Here is a 20,475-nt window from a genome sequence, read left to right on the forward strand (position 1 = left end):
TCTCTTTCCCACCTGTGTGTTTTAGTGGTTGCCAGTGTATTATAAAGGTAGAAAACGGAGATTTTACAACATTGACTCTTTCAAACTTAGTGTGCATTCATATCAAGTGTGCTAGAAATCTCATGTTTAGCTTTAAACAAAACGACATTCTTTTAGCCATCGCTACGTCTCGGTCTCGCCTCCAGTGGAATCCTTAAAACACACTGTCTTTGTTTTCTGCTGAGCCGTAACACATTTAATCAGCCATAAGCCAAGATACCATGAAAGACAAGATTCCATTAGTGCATGAATAGATCAGCGTCTCTTGTTTCTTTCTTGTTGTTCTCCCAGTGTTCATGGGAGGAAAGTATTTATAATGTGATCCTTCTGAAAAGCTGTTGAAACTCTAATGGCTTCAGACAGATGTCGGATCTCTTAATGTGATAACTCATTTCTAAACCAGGTGAGTGCGTGCCTCTCGCTGTGAGTGTGTGTTTTGTCTGCGCTAACAGAAGTCAGCAGCAGTTTTGGATTGCGCGAGTAGCTCTCCATTATATCTGCTGGGCGATATGCATTAGGGGGAGGTTGTTTTGACTTGGTTCATTGAAGTCTTTGTTGACAAAAGACAAGATGGATTTTTATTTTCTTCTGATATGTCTCATGGAGAGATATCTTGGTAATAGTGACGCTTGTCTTAGCAAACACCGCTAACTATTGCTCATATATAAGGGTTTATTCAAATCAAAACATGCTTAACTTGTCCTGTAATGTTTGTGCTACAGCCATGGATGATACAGTACCTCAAATCATACTCAATCACGTTATCTGTTCAACACATACAGCAATCAAGTCTCTTCAGGAAATTTTGAATAAACTGTAAATCTAATCCATAGGAATCTAGCAATCTCTTTAGAGAAAGCTCTCATATTTTGTTAATTTCTTCATTTGTGTTCCAAAGATAAACGAGTCTTATAGGTTTGGATACATATGAGGGTGAGAAATGAATGACCCGAGCCATAGCTAGATACCAGAATGCCATAGAGAGTTGTGGGTGGGCTCTTTTGACTTTGCCAGTAAGTAACCACCCTAGCAAACACCCTAAACACCCTTGCATTGTATGTTAAATGCTTCCAATTCTGATTTATAGAAATAGAAAAACTATAATAAACGCATTCTCAGGCATGACACAGCACCCAGCATTCAGATTGCACCCTACAGTACAGTGAACTTGTTAAACTATTGCGCAGACGTACTGTCACTGTTCCGCTGACCGGAGCACGGTCATCCCGTCCAGACTCTGGTTTGGCTCGTGTGTGTGTGTGTGCGACTGTGACTTGGTCCAACTGTTATTTCTGCCATTCTCTGTCAAGCGGCCGGCCACCACACCCGCAGCCAGACTAGACGGGTGTTAAATTATACAGCTGACCAGCGAGGTGGAGCGCAAGTGTGTGTGTGCAGTCACGCGGATCTTCATTGAAACATCAAGAGGACTTTTCGACAGGACGGGCGTGTGACCTTGTTTAGTTGTGCCGAGTTAGACGGGGCGTCCTCTAGCCAGTCTGAACCGTTAGTCTAGATTACAGCGAGTGTTTTTAGATTGCTTGCTTCCAAGAACACCACCCGTTAACTGTCATTATAGACAGAGCAGGCCCGCTCTAAACCTGCGCTCAGGACAAAACATGCAACTTCCACGTAACATGATCAAGTTGTTATTTTACTTATCTAAAACTTATCTACTTTTATCTATTTAAGCATGTTTACACACACAATATGTGTATTTGAAAGTTTTTAAAATGGAAGGAATCATTCCCCCAAAATTGGGGGATTACAGACTTTAGTTATCCCAAAAATTAAAATTCTTCAAGTAACTATTTCCCTGACAGCACTTTGTGAAAATTATGGCAACTTTTTAAAAGGTTTTCACGGCCCCCAGAATATTTTGTTGTATGAGTATCTGATCTTCATATTCTAGCTTCATGCATTCTTATTTTATCAACACTTGAATGTGGGAAAGTTTCATTAAAAAAGCAACATTTTAAACAGAAAGCTGGGAAAAAAGACTACATCCAGATGGGATTCAGAACGATGATCAAAGTTCATCATGCTCAACACCCCTAAAGCTTCACAGTCCTAAAGCTCGTCCTGGGTCGACATTTCATTCAGTATCATTAGGCAGTTTTGATTTATATGCTGTTTAATGTTGATGATACATTATTTTATATTTGCATATGATTACATATGCTATCACTTGTTTCTGCTTGTTCTTCGCCTCTGTTTTGATCAGGAGATTCCTCTTTCACAAGATGTGCAATAGCGCTTGAACAAACCTCTTGCGGAAGCTCAAACGTGATGCGTAACACGAGAATGAACCTCATTGGCTCTCGCTGAAGCACAAACGTGATGCGTAACACGAGAATGAACCTCAGTGGCTCTTGCTGAAGCACAAACGTGATGCGTAACACGAGAATGAACCTCATTGGCTCTTGCTGAAGCACAAACGTGATGCGTAACACGAGAATGAACCTCATTGGCTCTTGGTGAAGCTCAAACCGGTACGACCGATTGATTGACGCACTTACTGTCCAATCATTCTAGGTGGTCTTGGAAATGATTGGCTGGAGTTTTTCGAATCCTGCCCGTTCCACAGATGATTAAATTGCTTAATTTTTATTTAAGTGCTTCTAACTCAGTGGCTGTAAGTGGGTTAGGAATAGGATTTAAAGTGATTTTGAAAAAATGGCCAAAAAAGAGAATTACATACCCCACCTTTAAGGGACCGCTAAATGTGGTTTGTTTGAATGGGTTTATGTGAAGATTGTTTTAAGTTCGCTAAAATTAAAAGTTAGAATATTATTGAGCCTATCAAAATCATGGCTTTTAAGTATACTGTAATGTTAAATAATAACTAATTTTATACCCAGAAATTTAGAAAAAATGAAATCAATTTAATAGAGACCTCAGTATCAGTATTGGTGATGCTGGCCTTCATTCATAATAACAAAAAATAATATTACAAATATTTAAAATATACCGTCTTTTTTTATTACATTAATTTTGAGATTTAGTATGAAAATATAAATGTATTAGATACAATTGTAGAAATTGAAAAAAATTAAGAAAGAATAATGAAAAGTTGTTGAATGGCAGGACTTTTATCCATCTTTAAATCTAATTCTGATATACAGATATATATATATATATAATATATATATATATATATATATATATATATATATATATATATATATATATATATATATGCTGATAGATAGATATATGGGTGACTTAGTGGTGCCATTTTAAGTTAGTATTATGTTTCATGATGTTGTCACACTTCACCTTCGTGTCAAGAAGAGAGATAGAAGAGAGTGATTGGGCCAAGGTGGTGTTTTATAAATAGAGAGAGAGCGTGGGTTGCGGGGCTGGGTCCTATGACGTTTCTACAGTGATATTGTGCCGCTCCCTTCTTTACTTCCTGTGGGAAACAATTTAGGGCTTGTCTTAACAGAGCTCTGCATGGTGAAGCCCGTTCTCTCTCTCTCTCTCTCTCTCTCTCTCTCTCTCTCTCTCTCTCTCTCTCTCTCTCTCTCTCTCTCTCTCTCTCTCTCTCTCTCTCTCTCTTCTTTCTTTCTTTCTCTCTCTCTCTCTCTCTCTCTCTCTCTCTCTCTCTCTCTCTCTCTCTCTCTCTCTCTCTCTCTCTCTCTCTCTCTCTCTCTCTCTCTCTCTCTCTCTCTCTCTCTCTCTCTCTCTCTCTCTCTCTCTCTCTCTCTCTCTCTCTCTCTCTCTCTCTCTCTCTCTCTCTCTCTCTCTCTCTCGTAGTTCTTCGCTTTCACCGTCTGTAGCTCATCACTTCCTTATACTAATTTGACTGATTTTCGCATCACCACTCGCAGACATTGAATTTGCAAGGTTTTGGTTACAATTCCAGGTCTTAATCCACTGGTTCTGTGAGTTAAGTGGTCTTAAGTCACTGGTTTAGTGAGTTAAGTGGTCTTAAGTCACTGGTTTAGTGAGTTAAGTGGTCTTAAGTCACTGGTTTTCAGAAGTTTTGATACCAAGGACCACAAAATACCATGATCCCCTTGCAAGGGAACCCCTTCCTAAAACAAAAGACGGCTAAATATTTTTTATAAACATTTCTGTCAATAGAATAAAGTAATCGCCAGACTTTAGAAAGCAAAGCGAAAACATTATAATATTAAAAGGGGGTTTAATTTGACATCCTTATTTTATAACTTGTCAGTTTAACTAGTTCTGTATCAATTAATGAATCGCTTTTAGGAAACTATTGATTCACTCATAATATCTGTTCTTGTTTTTATGAATCATTAGTGCACGTCATATTAAAAAAAGTTTAATAAGCATGAATCATTTATTCAGCCTTCTTTGTATAAAAAGCCCCTACATTATTTCCTTTATATTGTTTCATTAAACACAAATGCTGCTTTACTCCATCTATGTATTGTTTATGGTTATTTATTATTTAGAATATTTCTTTTCAGATTTATTCAAGTAGGCTTCACACCAAGGGCGATAAATATAACAATAACTATATTAGTGTCCTCACCACAATATCATTGTTTATTCTAAGCGAACGCTGCATTTTTGTGGCAGTGTATCTTTATTGTCCTTGGTGTGATCAGTAATTACTGAACATAAAAGTCTGTAAGTCACCAATTCAATTGGCAATGTTTGCCATTTGAGTTTAATCAGACCACTTTCCTCATCGCATCTTCTCTTATTGCCAGTAGCATCTTTCCTCCAGAAGACCTCCAGATTCACCTTACAGAGTTTCTTCACCTAAATCCCCCAAATAATGCACAGAAGAACATACATTAATAGCTCCTTGACCTTAAAACTGTCCTCCTCCTGCGAAGCTCGTAGCTTTTTCAGTAGTTACAAAGAACAAAACGGTGTGGGTCATGCGTTTGTACTGTTCCTCGCGCTCCCAGGCGATGCAAAGTCGAAACGCAGTCAGGCCTCAAACCAAAGCGGCCGACTCTGTTGCTAAGTTACAGTTTAGAGTTTTCCTATTTTTAGTTTCCAGAGACCAGGCTTCTCACCCAGAGATTATATTTTCATTTGGAATAGAAACAATACAAGAATCCAAGTGAGATGCCTCTGTGCCTTTTGTGTGGCTGTAATTAAGTGATCCTGTTCAAATGGGCTAATGCTACATCAACAGCCTCATCACATTATTAAACGATTGTCCGAACAAAAACACTGTGGGTTCTTAAAGACAAATGTTCTGTTTGCTGTGTGTGCTGTATTGATTTTTTTTCCCATGCACACTATGAAGCACTATGTAGTCTTCGTTTAACGCAAGTTTAACACCTCAAGGAATGCATAGATATTTTTGACAAATATGTGAGGATGATGTGAACTCATAGGATGAAGACTCCAGTCAAATCAGTGGCCTAGAAACTTTCGAGTCACAGACCCCTTATAGTGTAGAACATTTTCATAATTATAATAGTGATTAAACCCCAAGTGGGTGAGTAATTAACATAATATGCTTGATTTATTGGTGCAAAAACGGTCCCCCATTGTAAATGTACTTTTTAATAATAGGCTACAGCTGTGTGAGGCGCTGGCGCGATCGCTCATATTAGCGGAAAAAACTTCAAATACTCTACCATTTTGAACGGATAAAGGGTCTATTTATATATGTGTACCTTCAAAATAACAGCAAAACTTTGTACTTTTGTAAAATAAAGAAAACAAACAAAGTGTGCTTGCCGTTTCGTTCTCCGTGAACACAAATTAACCAAAACTCAGCAGAGATTACTGCCCACTTGTCGCACAGACATGGAAAATATAGAAACCTTGAAGTGTCTTGTGTCTTGAAGTGTATGTTTTGCTTATTTGACATCACATGCATTATAGTATAAGTCACTTTGGAATATAAATCTTAGGACGTTTTAAATGATTTTAAAAACGCGACTTGAAGTCTGGAAATATGGTATAGCAAATTATGTTGTGGACCGTCTGGCAATGGGTCACAGACCCCACTTTTAAAAAAAACCTGGCCTAGAAAATTATTATTTGTATTATTTAAGGCTGGTTTCTCCCTCATAGTGGCTGCCATGTTGAGAACAAACAAGTTAATGAACGCAAACCATGCCTCAAACTATACAGTATGTTGTTGTCTTTTTAGATGCGTCAACCTGTTGTAATACAAATGTCATGTCTCCTCCAGTGGGGGAAGCAGAGAGGCTGTCGTGTCGGTTGTTCAGAAAAACTAAATTTACACTTTTAAAATTATGAAGTGAAATGTGAAGTTGTAAATCGTTGACCTATCTTTTGGGGCCATTTCTCTAGAGGTTGACCGAGAATAATTGTTCTCGTCATTGAAACAAGACATTTGGCATAATGCAAACATTGCAAATATTTGTGTAAATCTTTTCTTTAATGTGACAATCTACCAATGGTTTTATGTGCGATTTATACCAATTTATTCTGTTTGTAACTTTTTGTTGACTTTTGTAATTCATCTTAATGATTTATCTGTGTTGTGTGTGTGTGTGTGCTCAGGTACAGCAGTGTGTTTCCCAGTCTGAACATGGCAGTAAAAACGCAGGGAACAGGCTCTTCAAGATTATAAGAGACTCCAGTCTAAAGTGGAGAAGTATGAGGAAAAAGAGAAGACTGGGCCCATCATGGTCAAACTCCATCAGGTACAACCCAACTTCCTTTCTGACAGCGTTGCAATGAGTGACTGATCTCCTAATAATACCAACAATCCTTTAATGCGAGTTCACTCAGCGGTCATCTCGGTAACGCCCCAGGTAGCGGTTTTCTATGTAGATCAAGCAAACAGCTCCTGTCCGTTTCAATGGGGAAAGAAAGATACAACTCTCCAAAACTGATTGTCAAGATCAAATCAGGAGGAAAATCTGAACGCAATAGTACCATCATTTTGTTTCTTCAGCTCAAATCAGTAACACTTTATTTTAAAGGTGCACTTGGTAACTTTTTCAACTTAATAAATCCGTTTAGAAATCATTTGGATGGTTAAATAATCTGTTCTGGTGAGAATGGTTACTTTCCCCGCTCCCCCCCAGCGTTCCCAGGCGGAAAACCAGCCTTGCAACATTGGGACTAACGTCCCGGTAAATTGAAAATAGGAAGTCTCGTGAGAAGCGAGAACGTGCGAGAAAGCGTGAGAAACAAGAACTGCTTTAAGGAATACAAAATGTACATGTCAATGTTAAATGATACTGTGTATGATGTATTGCCCACCTCGGTAGACATGCTCCACACTATAAAGTTGGTGCGTCTGGGACTCATTTGTTCACCACACCGGCTCCGACCATAACAAAAGCACATGAGCTGCGGTAGAAAGGGGGAGGAGGGCGCCGGCGCGCCGCAAGTGACTTTACGACAGTGATGTGAAAAATATACGCACCGCAGCTGTAGGGGGAGCTCGTTGAGAAAATCAGCAAAGTGGTGGCTAGAGTTACCGAGTGCCGCTTTAATGTGTTCGGTTGCGCGTTATATGTATTTACTATAGAAATTTCAGTAAATTGTGCATAATTACAACTAGGGCTGAGATGAAAATCTAGATTTTATTCAATTCTTATTTTGATGAACTGATATCAATTCTTTAACCCCATTGTGTCACTCTTTAATGTGATGTGACAGATCGCTGTTCAAGCGGTTCACATGAACAGATAATGTCTTTTGCTTTACTATTAGTTACAGCATGAAATAAACATGAATGAACAACAGAAGGTATGTTGAAAGATACAGTACAACATACCGAAATGTATCCCGTCTCATGTAATCACTCAGTTAGGGTTTCAACCGCATTCACATTTATCTCATGAAATCCATTCAATGACCATAAACTCGATAATTAGCTAGAAAAATGAACTTAGAGAGGAGCATTTTGCTAAATATATAAATAGTCTTTTACCTGTTATTCAATAATTATATAAATCCGTCCTGAAAGCCACAATTTCAAACCACTAATTACAGTAGAAACTTAATTATGTAATTAAAAAGTTGTTATAAAAACTGCCTTATGTGCAATTTAAATATTTGCATACCAAAAAAGTTCATTTTGACCTTTAATATAGTAATGAACCAACAGACATGGCTCCCTAAATATTTTACAGCATTAGTTAAGAGATATTGTTTTCCTTGAGATAAATTGACATTCACTGTACCTGATAAATCCTAAATGAATCGATATTGAATCAAATTAAATCAGTGTCATTGATACTAATACTAAACCAAACACTAACCTTATAGTATGTACATTTTGTTAATTAAACTCTGTGCTTATTTAATTAATCATACTGTAACAAAGACACATTAAATCAAATTTGACCTGCAAATCATATTGCAAATTTGTGTTTTTCAGATTTATCCAGTTAATGCTTATGCACGTTCAGGAGTAAATAAGCTTTATGTAAAAGATGATTTCCTAACACTTTTATTTCAAAGGTCCACCATAGACATTCTACTAACTATAAGTCTCTTCAACTACATGTCAACAGTCAGTCATTAGAGTATTATTAGACTTAATATCTGCTAACACTTAGTTTCGATGCTCCCCAACAGACACACTGACTATAAGTACCTTTTCAACTACATGTCAACTTCATTTAACTCTCATTAAAGTTAATTATAGTCAGTAGAATGACTAATGTGGACCATTGAACTAGTGTAACTGATGATTGGATCTTTTAACTCAAAACTGGGGCGTCCTTCTTTCCACTATAATGAGTGTTTCATATATGACCATGCAGTTAATTTCACATTATATTCCACCTTAATAGGCCAGAGACTCTTGCTTATTTTCACAAGGGTTATTCTGACGGCTTGTATATGGATAAATTGCACATCTGAAGGCTTGTTTGCTCCGAGTGTGAATTTACAGCACAAATGTTCATTGGGACAAGATTTTAAAATGAAACTCTGCTTGCTTATGACACACTTAAAATTCACAGTGCAATAAATGTATTATTTTTGGAGCGGTGGTCCCTGGGCACAAGAAGCGATAGATTTTAAGTCACGTCCACCACAAAAAAAGCAAAAAGATGTAGACGTATGGCAAATAATTGTTGAAAAAATACAATTATTTTTAATACATACTACATATTGAGCTGACACCATTATTATGTTCATTTTAAAGTTATATACAGTAATATATAGTTAGAGTAATCGGTTGTATTTAGTATTTAAGTACATAAATCAACAGAGAGCAGTTCATCTTTTTCTTTTTCTTTTATCAGAGACTGTGGTGGTATCAGACCTTTAAACTCATTTTACTTCTGTGGCATATTTCTGAGTGAAACAAGATATTGTTCCCAATAAGACCAGATTTTTTTTTTAAGAAAGTGAATGGGGTAAAAATTTAGTTTATGGTCCAATTCTCACTATCACGTTCTTTAATATTAGCCTGCATATTACTAGGATATAGGATGTTTATATAAAGCACATATTAATGTATTATTCTGCATGATCATATTCTACATCCCTTAATCCACCCAATACCTAAGCTTAACAACTACCTTACTAACTATTAATAAACAGTAATTATGTGTTTACTGAGGCAAAAGTCATAGATAATCATGAGAATTGGACCCTAATCTAAAATGTGACCAATGGGGTCAGTTTTGATTTCTTGCCGACTCCAGCAGGGACTCAAAAAGACACAAAGATCATCAGAATTACAAAAATCATAATGAGTTTTGATCTGGTCTTTATAGATTTTCCTGTAGTGGATGCTTGTGCTCGAGTGTGCCAGACCTTGAGAGTCATCGGATTTATTATAATCTGTCCACTCTCGTACTCTTCTGGCCGGATTTTTTTAGCACGCAGCAACAAGTGAAGGAAGCTGTGCTGGATGGGTGCAGAAGTATTCCGAGCACATGTATACATGCGAGCGAACTCACCCACGCAAGAGAGACAGCCTCTCAACTCAGCTGCACTTTTTCAAGAGGCTGCGCTCAACACACGCTGCGGGATAATTGGGTTTCGCGCACACACACATTCGCACACGGTAACACGATCCAGTGAACACAGGCAAGCAATAATTGTTTGTTCTTTTCTTTTTGTTGCACACTTCTGGGTCATTGTGCATGTGTATGTTGACACGTGAAGCACTGTATGTGCACAAACAGATACTGACGGGTGCCTGGGAAACTTCCACATACATGTACATCCCATCGCCCACACACACACTGAAGGACTTCAGCGGGGCCGTAGAGGATAGACGCATACATTTACACTCGTCATGTATCATATATAGAAAGAAGGTCACGTCCTAGCAAAGATCAGCACTTATAGGCCGCTTTCCTCTCCCTTCCACTGTGCGGATTGGTGATCGCATCATGAATATCACTCTTCCCCACCTCCACACCCTTGAGTGTGTGTGTGTATTTATTGTCTTTATTCTAATGACACGCATGCTTGAATAATTGGCAAGTCCTGGTTTTATTCATTGCTGCATTACGTGTGTGTGTGTGTGTGTGTGTGTGTTCTGCTTTTAGGCCAGGGAAGAACTGAAGCCTGTCAGGGAAGACTTTGAAGCCAAGAACAAGCAGCTATTGGACGAGATGCCCAAGTTCTACAACAGCCGCATCGACTACTTCCAGCCCAGCTTTGAGGCTCTGATACGAGCTCAGGTGAGCCTCTCATGTTCCCAGCTCAGTCACACACACACACAGAAGAAGCTCAAACTAAAATACATCCAATCAGTTAGCACATCATAGAAAGGATGATTTTCTTTGTACATGCTCTAATATTCACTCTAAAACTCATTCCTCCCAGACTTTATCCATCCATCCATCCGCTCTTCCTTCTGCACTTCTGCAACTCATCTTTTTCCTTCTAAAATGCAAAAATATATGGTCAAATATATGGGCAATAAAGGATTTTCTAAGACTCGCAGGCACATTAGCAAAATCAACCAGCAAGGATGGAATATAATCACATAAAACTAAGTTATTATTTGTTTAACCATTATAATTGGACTTAAAATTGAAAGTTAACAAAAGCAGGTCAGCAGACTAGAAATGTATCAAATTATGCAATGTAAGTGATAGTAGAAGATCAAGACTTAAGTATGAGGAAAAAAAATTCTCACTGCTTAGTATGTGACAATATATGTCATACAATTACCTGTGCAAATATACTGTGCAAATGTAGCATTTTTACATAAATATGTATTTTTAGGAAATAATACAAAATGCTGTATCATGGCTATAATAAAATGATTAAGGCTAAATAAGACCCTTTGTCTTGCTAAGGCTATTTCTATAGCTAGCTTTTCTGTATCCTAAAGGCACACAATTACATATTTTGATGACCTTATTCAGTCTGACAAAATTACAAGTCTGAACCTGGGACAAAGGTTAAACCAAATTATACATAAAAGCCGTGAAGAGTAGTAAAAAATTTAATTATCAAGTCATGGTAAACAGTTTTATGATATTAATTTAATAAAAGTTAAATACAACTGTTGCCTTTAATAAAAATCAAAAGCCATAAATCTAAATCAATCAAAATCAAGTTAAAGAAACACCCTCACACACACACACACACACACACACACACACACACACACACACACATAGTAGTACATTTTAAAGCTGACGCTCCCTCCACCCAGATCTAATGTGATTAACCCTGAGTTACACACACACACACACACACAGCAGAAACACTCCTTTATGCTGCACTCACACTCTCTCACTCTACACACTTCCCCTTCACTCTAATGTGATTAACCCCCACAATCCTGCCTCCTTATGTCCACAGCTCAGACTGCGTGTGTTATTTTAAGGGAAGTGTGTAAGAGAGCTAAACACTAGAATCTAATGAATGTAGTAAAAGAGGTAAAGCCAAGTCAAACACACACACACACAGTCATGTCTTCAGGATGTGCGCATTCACCACCTCTCTGAAAATTTCAGGATCTTCATATCATTCCCAATATGTTATTTTGTGTGTTTATTTTGTTGAACAGTCCCTCTATTGCTGGCATAGTGGATAATGAATAATGAATGAACTATTACATTTAAAGTGCACTTTCCAAAGATAAAATTATATTTCTTTCCAGTCGTAGTGTTATATTAATTAAATCATACTCCTATAATATCTTATGCAATGACATTCAAACAAGTGTCCAAATGCTTTTTGGGACATCTGTGTGTGTGTTAGAGGAGATATGATATCAGTAGTAGCATTAAGAAACACACACAATAGGAAAGTTTGAGCCTAAAGGATCATCTCTGCTGTCTTCTGCCCGCTGCGTTAAAAGAATCCTCCAAGTACGGTGGATATAACCTATTTTCCCTCAGTGTTTTACAACAATAACTTAACTGTGACCTGCTGTTAAAGCTGAATGGTCCAAGCAGGCCTTTTCCTGGTTAATCACATATTTAAAGCCCTAATCTTCACGGCTCAGGGCTGAGCGTGCAGTGGAGATCTGTCAGGACCTGATCCAGTGCCCTACGATCCCCAAAAATAGTCTCTCCTAGCCGTCTACTCAGGTCTGGTATAACAAACACAGAAATGCATAGTAACATTTTCATCAGAATGATGCCCTTCCTCGCGTCTCTGTACTGTAATGAGAAAAATATTATTATTATTTCAATTTTACTGTAATTGAAAGATTTGTGTTGCTATATTGCAGTAATAAGTATGAGATTATTTCACATTTGTAAAATGTTCTCGACTGGTTTTGTGAGATTTACCCATATAGTGCCAGATTTACTAACAGCTTGCACCAGCACAAACCCTCTTTTGCCGTTAAAAACTTCTGTCAGGATTTACTGAAGACACGCTGGGAAAGATGAGCACTGAAAAGGCACAGCCACTTTTGCATAAGCATTTGTAGGAGTTTCCCTTCAGGTGCAGAATTTACAGGAGAGCATTTCAATTCACTGAGGTTTGCGGACTTTGCACTAGTCAATTTACTGGTATTTGCACCATTATATTAGTTTGGTTTATACATTTCCTTAATATAGGAGAGGATTCTTAATGTGGGTCAAGTAATGAGATGATTGTGTGTTATCTGAGTCCTGAGTTGGATTAACTGAACAGGAAACAATTAATTCTGTCCCTATGATAATGTTGTCACCTTTCGTCTGTTCTAAAAAAGTGGTTGATTCCCCGGTCAGTTATCTTTACTCTGACTGTACATTATCACTTGAGAGCGTTGTATTGACCAATCAGCATCCAGCATACCACTATCCATTTGATAGCAGGTTCAACATGTTTTTGACTAGTCATCTAGAAGCTGATTTTGTCTTAAAGTAAACAACAATTGCGTCAGCTTGTAAATATGGAGACAGCAGTCTTTTGTGCAGCCACACTTTGTGGTGTTACGCTTTTGTAATTTGCTCTATTGAAAACCAGACGTGGATGCTTTGGAAAAAATAAAGGTTATAAATAAATGAACACATGAATGTAGTATGAAGCTGATCTTAGATCAGGCCTGAAATGCAGTCTCTCCCTAAGCTTTCTGCTAACAGATGGGCAGCAGAGATGCCTAACAGATGACCGAGTCTCATTCATCAAGTGCTTTCTGTTACCCAGAGTGCCATACCTCCAACACCCACCGTCACCGACAGCAGCTCTCTGTGACGGGGAAGAGGAGGGTGTCTCTGTCAGACACGGGGTGTAGGAGGACTTCTGAGACTGCTGACTGTATTACTACCGGTGCAGTGAGAGACGCTACTTCCCTTCATATCTGATGGACGTCAGATTAGACGGTGTGTGTTTGTGTATCCAGGAGTCCTGGAGTGGACACAGTTTGACTCACCAAACATTCAGTCATGCTGAGAGTCCCTCATCCTGCTGAGTCATTCACACACACATATATCAGGGGAAGAGGATTCATAGAAATTTGGCCTGAAGAGTGTTACATGAACGCACGTACATCCTAGATGGCCACGGGATGAGCCGAGTGTACACACACTGGCCACTGCATTGCGTTCTGAGTCTTGACCACCTGTACAAGTGGGAACTCTTTAGATGTAGGAAAAAAAAGGTTATTCACAAATCTTATCTTCCCCACCTATTTAACAGTACGTATACTGTGTCTTCATTAAGCAAAAGTTTGCTCCCCGCTGAGCGTTAGACCAGGGATAGCCAACCCTGTTCCTGGAGAGCCACCATACCAGGGATAGCCAACCCTGTTCATGGAGAGCCACCATACCAGGGATAGCCAACCCTGTTCCTGGAGAGCCACCATACCAGGGATAGCCAACCCTGTTCCTGGAGAGCCACCATACCAGGGATAGCCAACCCTGTTCATGGAGAGCCACCATACCAGGGATAGCCAATCCTGTTCCTGGAGAGCCACCATACCAGGGATAGCCAACCCTGTTCCTGGAGAGCCACCATACCAGGGATAGCCAATCCTGTTCCTGGAGAGCCACCATACCAGGGATAGCCAACCCTGTTCCTGGAGAGCCACCACACCAGGGATAGCCAACCCTGTTCCTGGAGAGCCACCATACCAGGGAAAGCCAATCCTGTTCCTGGAGAGCCACCATACCAGGGAAAGCCAATCCTGTTCCTGGAGAGCCACCATACCAGGGATAGCCAATCCTGTTCCTGGAGAGCCACCATACCAGGGATAGCCAACCCTGTTCCTGGAGAGCCACCATCCTGTAGAGTTTAGCTCAACTCCAATACAACACTCCTGAAGAAGCTAATCAAGGCATTCAGGAACACTTGAAAATTACAGTAAGTGTGTTGGAGCAGAGTTGGAACTGAAGTCTAGAGGAAGGTCCCTCTCCAGGAGCAGGGTTGAGGAGCTAGACATTGGAGTGATAGAAGATGCAAGGATCTCAAGAAAGCTTTTAAAAGTTGAATTTGACATCTTTAGAACATAATGCATGTAGCGAGATGCTAAAGAAGCTTGAGACCCAATACATTGGCCAAAGATGGCCAAATTTGTATTGCTGTAATAGAATGATAACTATCATACAGCTAAAGCATGTGATATTGTTTGATACTACTGACCTGTAATTCCTGTGATACTAACTGCACGGGTAAAATGACAGGATCAGCAGTTTTACAAAGGGGCACTGTGGGTAGCAATGTTTCCTCACAGCAAGAACGTTGCAGGTTCAAGTCCCGACTCAGTCCTAGCTGAGTCCCAGAAACTCTGGTTTCCCACACAATCCAAAGAGATGAAGGTCAGGTGAATTTTAGACGTGTGTGTGTGCGTGTGCGTGTGCGTGTGCGTGTGTGACTACTTTATTTTTCCGTGATCCGCTCCATCTGTTGCACAATCAAGTGCCTACGGAGTATACTTTATTGACCGTGAGCACAGATGTATCCATCCAGCACATGTGCGCTACCTAGTGGACTTTTTGGCTTCAGCCATGCAATGAATGGCCATCAATCCAATGTCTTTTTTTTCAGGCCCAACACGCATATAGGCTATAGGTATAGGCTCTTGCATCCCTCCAACCTAGGAAAAGTGGTGTGGAGATGGATGGATAATTGTACAAAGGCAGTAGTTATTCCAAATGGACTTCTATTCCAAAGCAGATTTCCTTCTCATCTTATTATCACTCAATACTGTAGGTAACCTCGAGCTGATTGGTCCATGGTTACTGAGTATTCTGAGATGACATGATGCTTAATGTTTAGCCGGACTCAGTTTGGGACATCGGTGGCTTACAATTAATAATTTAATTAATAATAAAATGTTCTTACTGTGTGTGTGTATGTGTTTAATGAGTTAATTAGATGCATGTTTAGAATATATTAATCTGTGTGACAGAAGTATAAATACTAATCCCCTTTGAAGCTTATTCTGGTCAAGAATCACCCGCTTCAACAGGAAGGGCCTGTCTGGAATGATATGTTCAACGACCAACCACAATTAGATTTTTTTTATTTGTTTTTTTAAGGGCGGTAAATCTTAAATCGACGAAACCACAATAATAGATTGGTGTGGTATCTTGTTCAAATCATGGCACAGCTGTCTCCACAAATAGTTAAACATACAGCAGCAAAGGGATGATTGGAAATGTGTGTTGACTTTGCGGTCAGAATATCCTCCCATCTGCAAGTAATAAGTACCGATTGTTTAATGGATATATCTCAGAATCAAAGCAGCCAAGTTATTGGGGACGTCACGTTTTCTTGCTACTAACTGCTGCAAACTGAGTCTTACGAAGGCAAAAACTGCACAAACTAAAATCCTTGAAACTTAGTTCTCACAACTGGCGCCTGCGCCTTGACTCCTAAAGCGGCGTAACCACAACCAATCAGATTGGAGCTTGTCGTTTTGGGAAAGCTGTTGTTTGCAGCATGTATCTTCCAGCTCATGAACGGTCTGTGGGAGTGCTGTCTGAAGCCGAGACATAAATACGCTGCCGTACCTGCGCTTTAGCTTGTGTGTGGCGGCATCATTCATTGGCCATTTTGATTGATCTCTGACAGGTCCAAGGCGGATTTTCCTCTGAACTAGTTTTCCTTCCAGCCCCACGTGCTGCACGGCAAACAGATCCCCTCTCCGCTCTTCATGTGGTGAGACCACCATAAACAGGACAGACCAGTATCCGCTTCCATTCAGCACTGGGCAGGAACTGGCCTCTCATAGATCACAGAGCGCCACTGACGGCCAGTCTTTGATTAGAGTCTGAAGTCATTTCGAGCAATCCCAGAGGCAGTTTACACAATCTATTCAAAAGAGATGTGCTTCATCACAGTGTTTGGTGCCGCATTTATACATCTGTCCTGCAAAAGCCCTCAAAAGTGTCTTTGCAATCCGTGGGTGTCTGAACTCAATGGCTCCTGTGTGAACAGTGGAGTTGAGTTACACTCATTAATCGAAATGCTGCTGCGTATCACCAGCTAACAAGACCCGTTCCCGCTTTCATGGCCTCTGCTTTTCAGTGACATTCACAGTGGAATTGCTGAATGAAGTATCGCTATTATTGTTGCTCATCAGATTTAGGGTCAATAATTGTAACAAACTCTTAAAGGGATAGTTCAGAGTAAAATCAACCTAGGGTCCTTTGCACTATGACCTCGTCCGTGTTAGCGTTAGCATAAGCCATCAGGCAAGTGTTATTTAAATAACTGATGTACTTACAAACTTTCAAATGCCTCGTTTTATGAGTACAGAATCTATTTGTGCTACTGTAGAAGTTTGGTACCATTCCGGGCATTATTAGGGGGGTAATTTACAAGATACAACCTTGGATCCATTAGCGCTTCCACTAAGCCATTCGGCTGATATCTCTAAACAAGCTCTAACTTTAATAATGTTTGACCAAGGGAAAAAAAGCTTGAGGTTTGACTCGAGGTCATGGTGCAAAGGACCCTAGGTTGATTTTACTCCGAACCATCCTTTTAAAGGGAAAAAAAATTGTCATTTAAAATGTGAATAATTGACGGAACTCAAAAAAAGGTATTTAAAAAAAAAAGTGCTTTCTTTTGTAATTTGTACAGAAAAAGAATAAAAATTACAAAACAATGAAAGTCAATGGGGTCCAATGTTATGCTCTTTTGGCCCCCATTTACAATCATTACAATCATTGTTTTGTAATTTTTGTTTGTTCTTGGACTAAAACATTTCCCCCCCAAAAATGTAAGACTTGGAGGTTTGCTAGTAAGACACCTATCAAGCATTCAGATCACCCTGGCAACCACAGGTCTGAAGATCACATACAGTAGCATCATGCTGGCGAGTTTTGCGCTGGCAAACACCACTCGTATTGTCTTGAGAATTTGTTTTCTCACTGGGTTTTAAGGCTATTGTAGACGTGGATGTTTTTTTTAAACACTCATACAGTAAGCAGCTTGAATAAATGTGCTGTGTGTAGGTTTGAGAGCCGAGCAGCTGTATTTCCCAGCGCTTTCAATGGCGGCCCACTCCTCCTGGATTCTTGTAATGTGATTAAAGGCTATTAATCATCAAAGCGTCTCTCGCGGGACCCCTGACTCACGGGCCGGGGGAAGAGCAGGGGCGGGACGTGTCAAGAAAGCTTTCAGCCGACACTCGCTCGCTCACACACCGATCACAGAAGATCAGGGTCACCTGCTACCCACAGACCCATGAGCGTAATCTCGGGATGCTTTTTGGTTGTCTTGTATGAGCGGGAGTGCAGAATATCCCTTGTTTGAAAAAGCCAAGTTCTTTATTTAGATTCGCACAAAGTTACAAACACAAATTAAGCCTAGAAATGGCCTCAGATATGCAGTTTGGACAGGGCTTGTGTCTCTAGCATCACTATGTCGTAATTATCCGTGAAAAACGTGGGCGTTTTATTGAGACTGATTTCCCGACTCAAAGGGGGGGGTGTCAATCTGAAGGGGCGTGGCTTTGACTGTTAGGGGCGTGTCATCATGAATCCGGTCAGATTCTAGGTGGTATTGATCACACATTGTGTACTGTTGTTGAAGGTTTGTTACAAAGACTGTCAGATAATTCTATTAAATTGGCTAATTTATGAGATGACAGGCTTGTACGACAAAGCTACTTTTCCCATCATTCCCTGTGACTGCATGAGAATAATAAAATACATAAAAATGACCAATTAAAAGGCTTATGCACCTTTATAATGTATAAGTGAAAATAAACCGGTTCATAGAGAATCACTTTGTTCCAGATCAACATTTGTTACTGTGATTTCTGAACACTCAAATCAGAAATTCCCGGGTAAAAACAAACAAAAAACTCCTGTTTGACACGAGTGATCAAAAAAAAAAAGTGAAATTGGGAATGTGTGTGTTGTACTTGACCTCTCCGTCTCTGTTTTCTCCCAGGTGGCCTATTTTACAGAGATGCACAAGATCTTCACTGAACTGACGGATCAGATCGACCAGGGCGGGCTGACCGATGACCAGAGAAAACTAGAGAACGAGGCCAAACTCAACGAGCTGCGAGCGCTGTCCATCGTGGCCGACGACTGAGACCGTCACGTCAACATTTCTTTCTTTTTCTGTGTGTTACTTTTTATTGATAATGAAGTCTTATTTGGAGATTTTGTTGACAGATGAAGCCATCAGCAAACTTTCCTAAATGTTTTGTTTTGTCAGTTTATTTTTGCCTTTAGTCTCCACAACTGACCAACGATTGATCATTGAAGTTCTAACTGGTCATTTCCATGTTTATCTTTCAGATTTTCCATCCACCAGAGGCCAAATTAATATTTAAATTCTAATAAGCTAAAGCTTAGTTTTCTATAGGAATTGTTTGTAGAGTTCACACACTACGTATGCATTTTTTTAAAGCATCTTTACAATATAGTGCAACTCTGGAATCAGCATTTATATTAACTGTTGATGACTGATATGCCGGTGGTTATCTTGGAAAAATGTTACAGTGCAACTGTCAGAAATCATGTAGCAACTTTCACATGATCCTCTGCCTCCCTCTACTGACACTTCTGAAGCATCTCTTCTGTCTGTGACTGATGTGTTTGTGCTCACTGTATTTGCTAATGAAGGAAAGACCGTTTTGTCTATGTTATTTTTTGTTCTATTTCCCAATAGTCTTACAGCCATAATTCATAATGTTCTGTGTGGAAAAGTTGCCAATAGTTTCAGGGCCAATTATTTAATTCACATACTGACAATCAATATATAATGAAGTATTTTTTTAAACTGTAAAAGCTTTGATTATATAAAAATTGAAAAATATTGGTTTGTTTTGACGTTAATATTTGAATGCTATTGAAAATGATATACAGATAATTGGATTATTAAATGTGCCTTCACAGAGGTGATGTTGCTCACCATGGTCATGGGTTCCAGTCCCAGGGTTAAAATGTAATGTAAAATGTTAATTTTGGATAAAACATCTAACAAATAAATTAAAAGGTACTGCATGTTACTACATTCCCGCTTTGCTTTTGAAATAACCCAAATCATGTTCTCTAAAACTCCGGACCATAGCCTTATATTTTCAAAATGTGCATATTTCTTCTTTTCATTTCTCAAATTCAAGTGTTGTTCTTTAAACAGAATGTGTTTGCTGTTGTTTAGTTGTCATACATCCTTACAGTAAACTGGTTTTGGACGTCCACTGTCTGGTGTGTTTATAGCTTTACCAGGTCAAGGTGAAGACTTTAAAACTTCATTTTATTTTGAATGGACACCTTTAGCTTACTATTTGAGTCTTGTTCATCCAAAGGGATGTCAGTACACATTGGAGGGATCTGGGTTTGAACACATGGATTGGGATTGAACCAGTTTGTAAACACCAGGGGTCTCATTTATAAAACAGTGCATAGGATCCTTACTAAAAAGTGTACGTGCGACCGAAAGCCAAAAATGGCGTGCGCAAAAAAATATTCAGACTTATAAAACCGTGCGTACGCCAGAACCTGCGCAGAACTCACTTTATAAATCCCACTCAGCGGAAGATTGTGCGCACATGCGTCTCCTCCCCGAAATAACCACATATGGAGCTTACAACGCCTAGTTTTACTATGCATATCCTCATCTGCATATCATTTGCATATGGTTATTCATCCACGTGATAACATGTTTAACGGTACAAGACAT

At 39.3% G+C, this 20,475-nt stretch overlaps 1 protein-coding gene across 1 annotated transcript in view; it reads left to right on the plus strand.

Moving 5' to 3' along the window:
* The window catches only part of bin3 (bridging integrator 3), a 57,716-nt gene extending 37,723 nt beyond the window's left edge, over positions 1-19,993 (plus strand). Inside the window, 4 exon segments of the mRNA XM_079638428.1 lie at positions 6,514-6,550; positions 6,552-6,656; positions 10,482-10,616; positions 18,733-19,993. Of these exon segments, the coding sequence (XP_079494554.1) occupies positions 6,514-6,550; positions 6,552-6,656; positions 10,482-10,616; positions 18,733-18,879 (424 nt within the window). The 3' untranslated portion in view covers positions 18,880-19,993.
* The last annotated feature ends 482 nt before the right edge of the window (positions 19,994-20,475 follow it).

This window comes from Phoxinus phoxinus, assembly GCF_949152265.1.
Source record: "Phoxinus phoxinus genome assembly, chromosome: 15".
NCBI classification, from domain to species: Eukaryota; Metazoa; Chordata; class Actinopteri; order Cypriniformes; family Leuciscidae; genus Phoxinus; species Phoxinus phoxinus.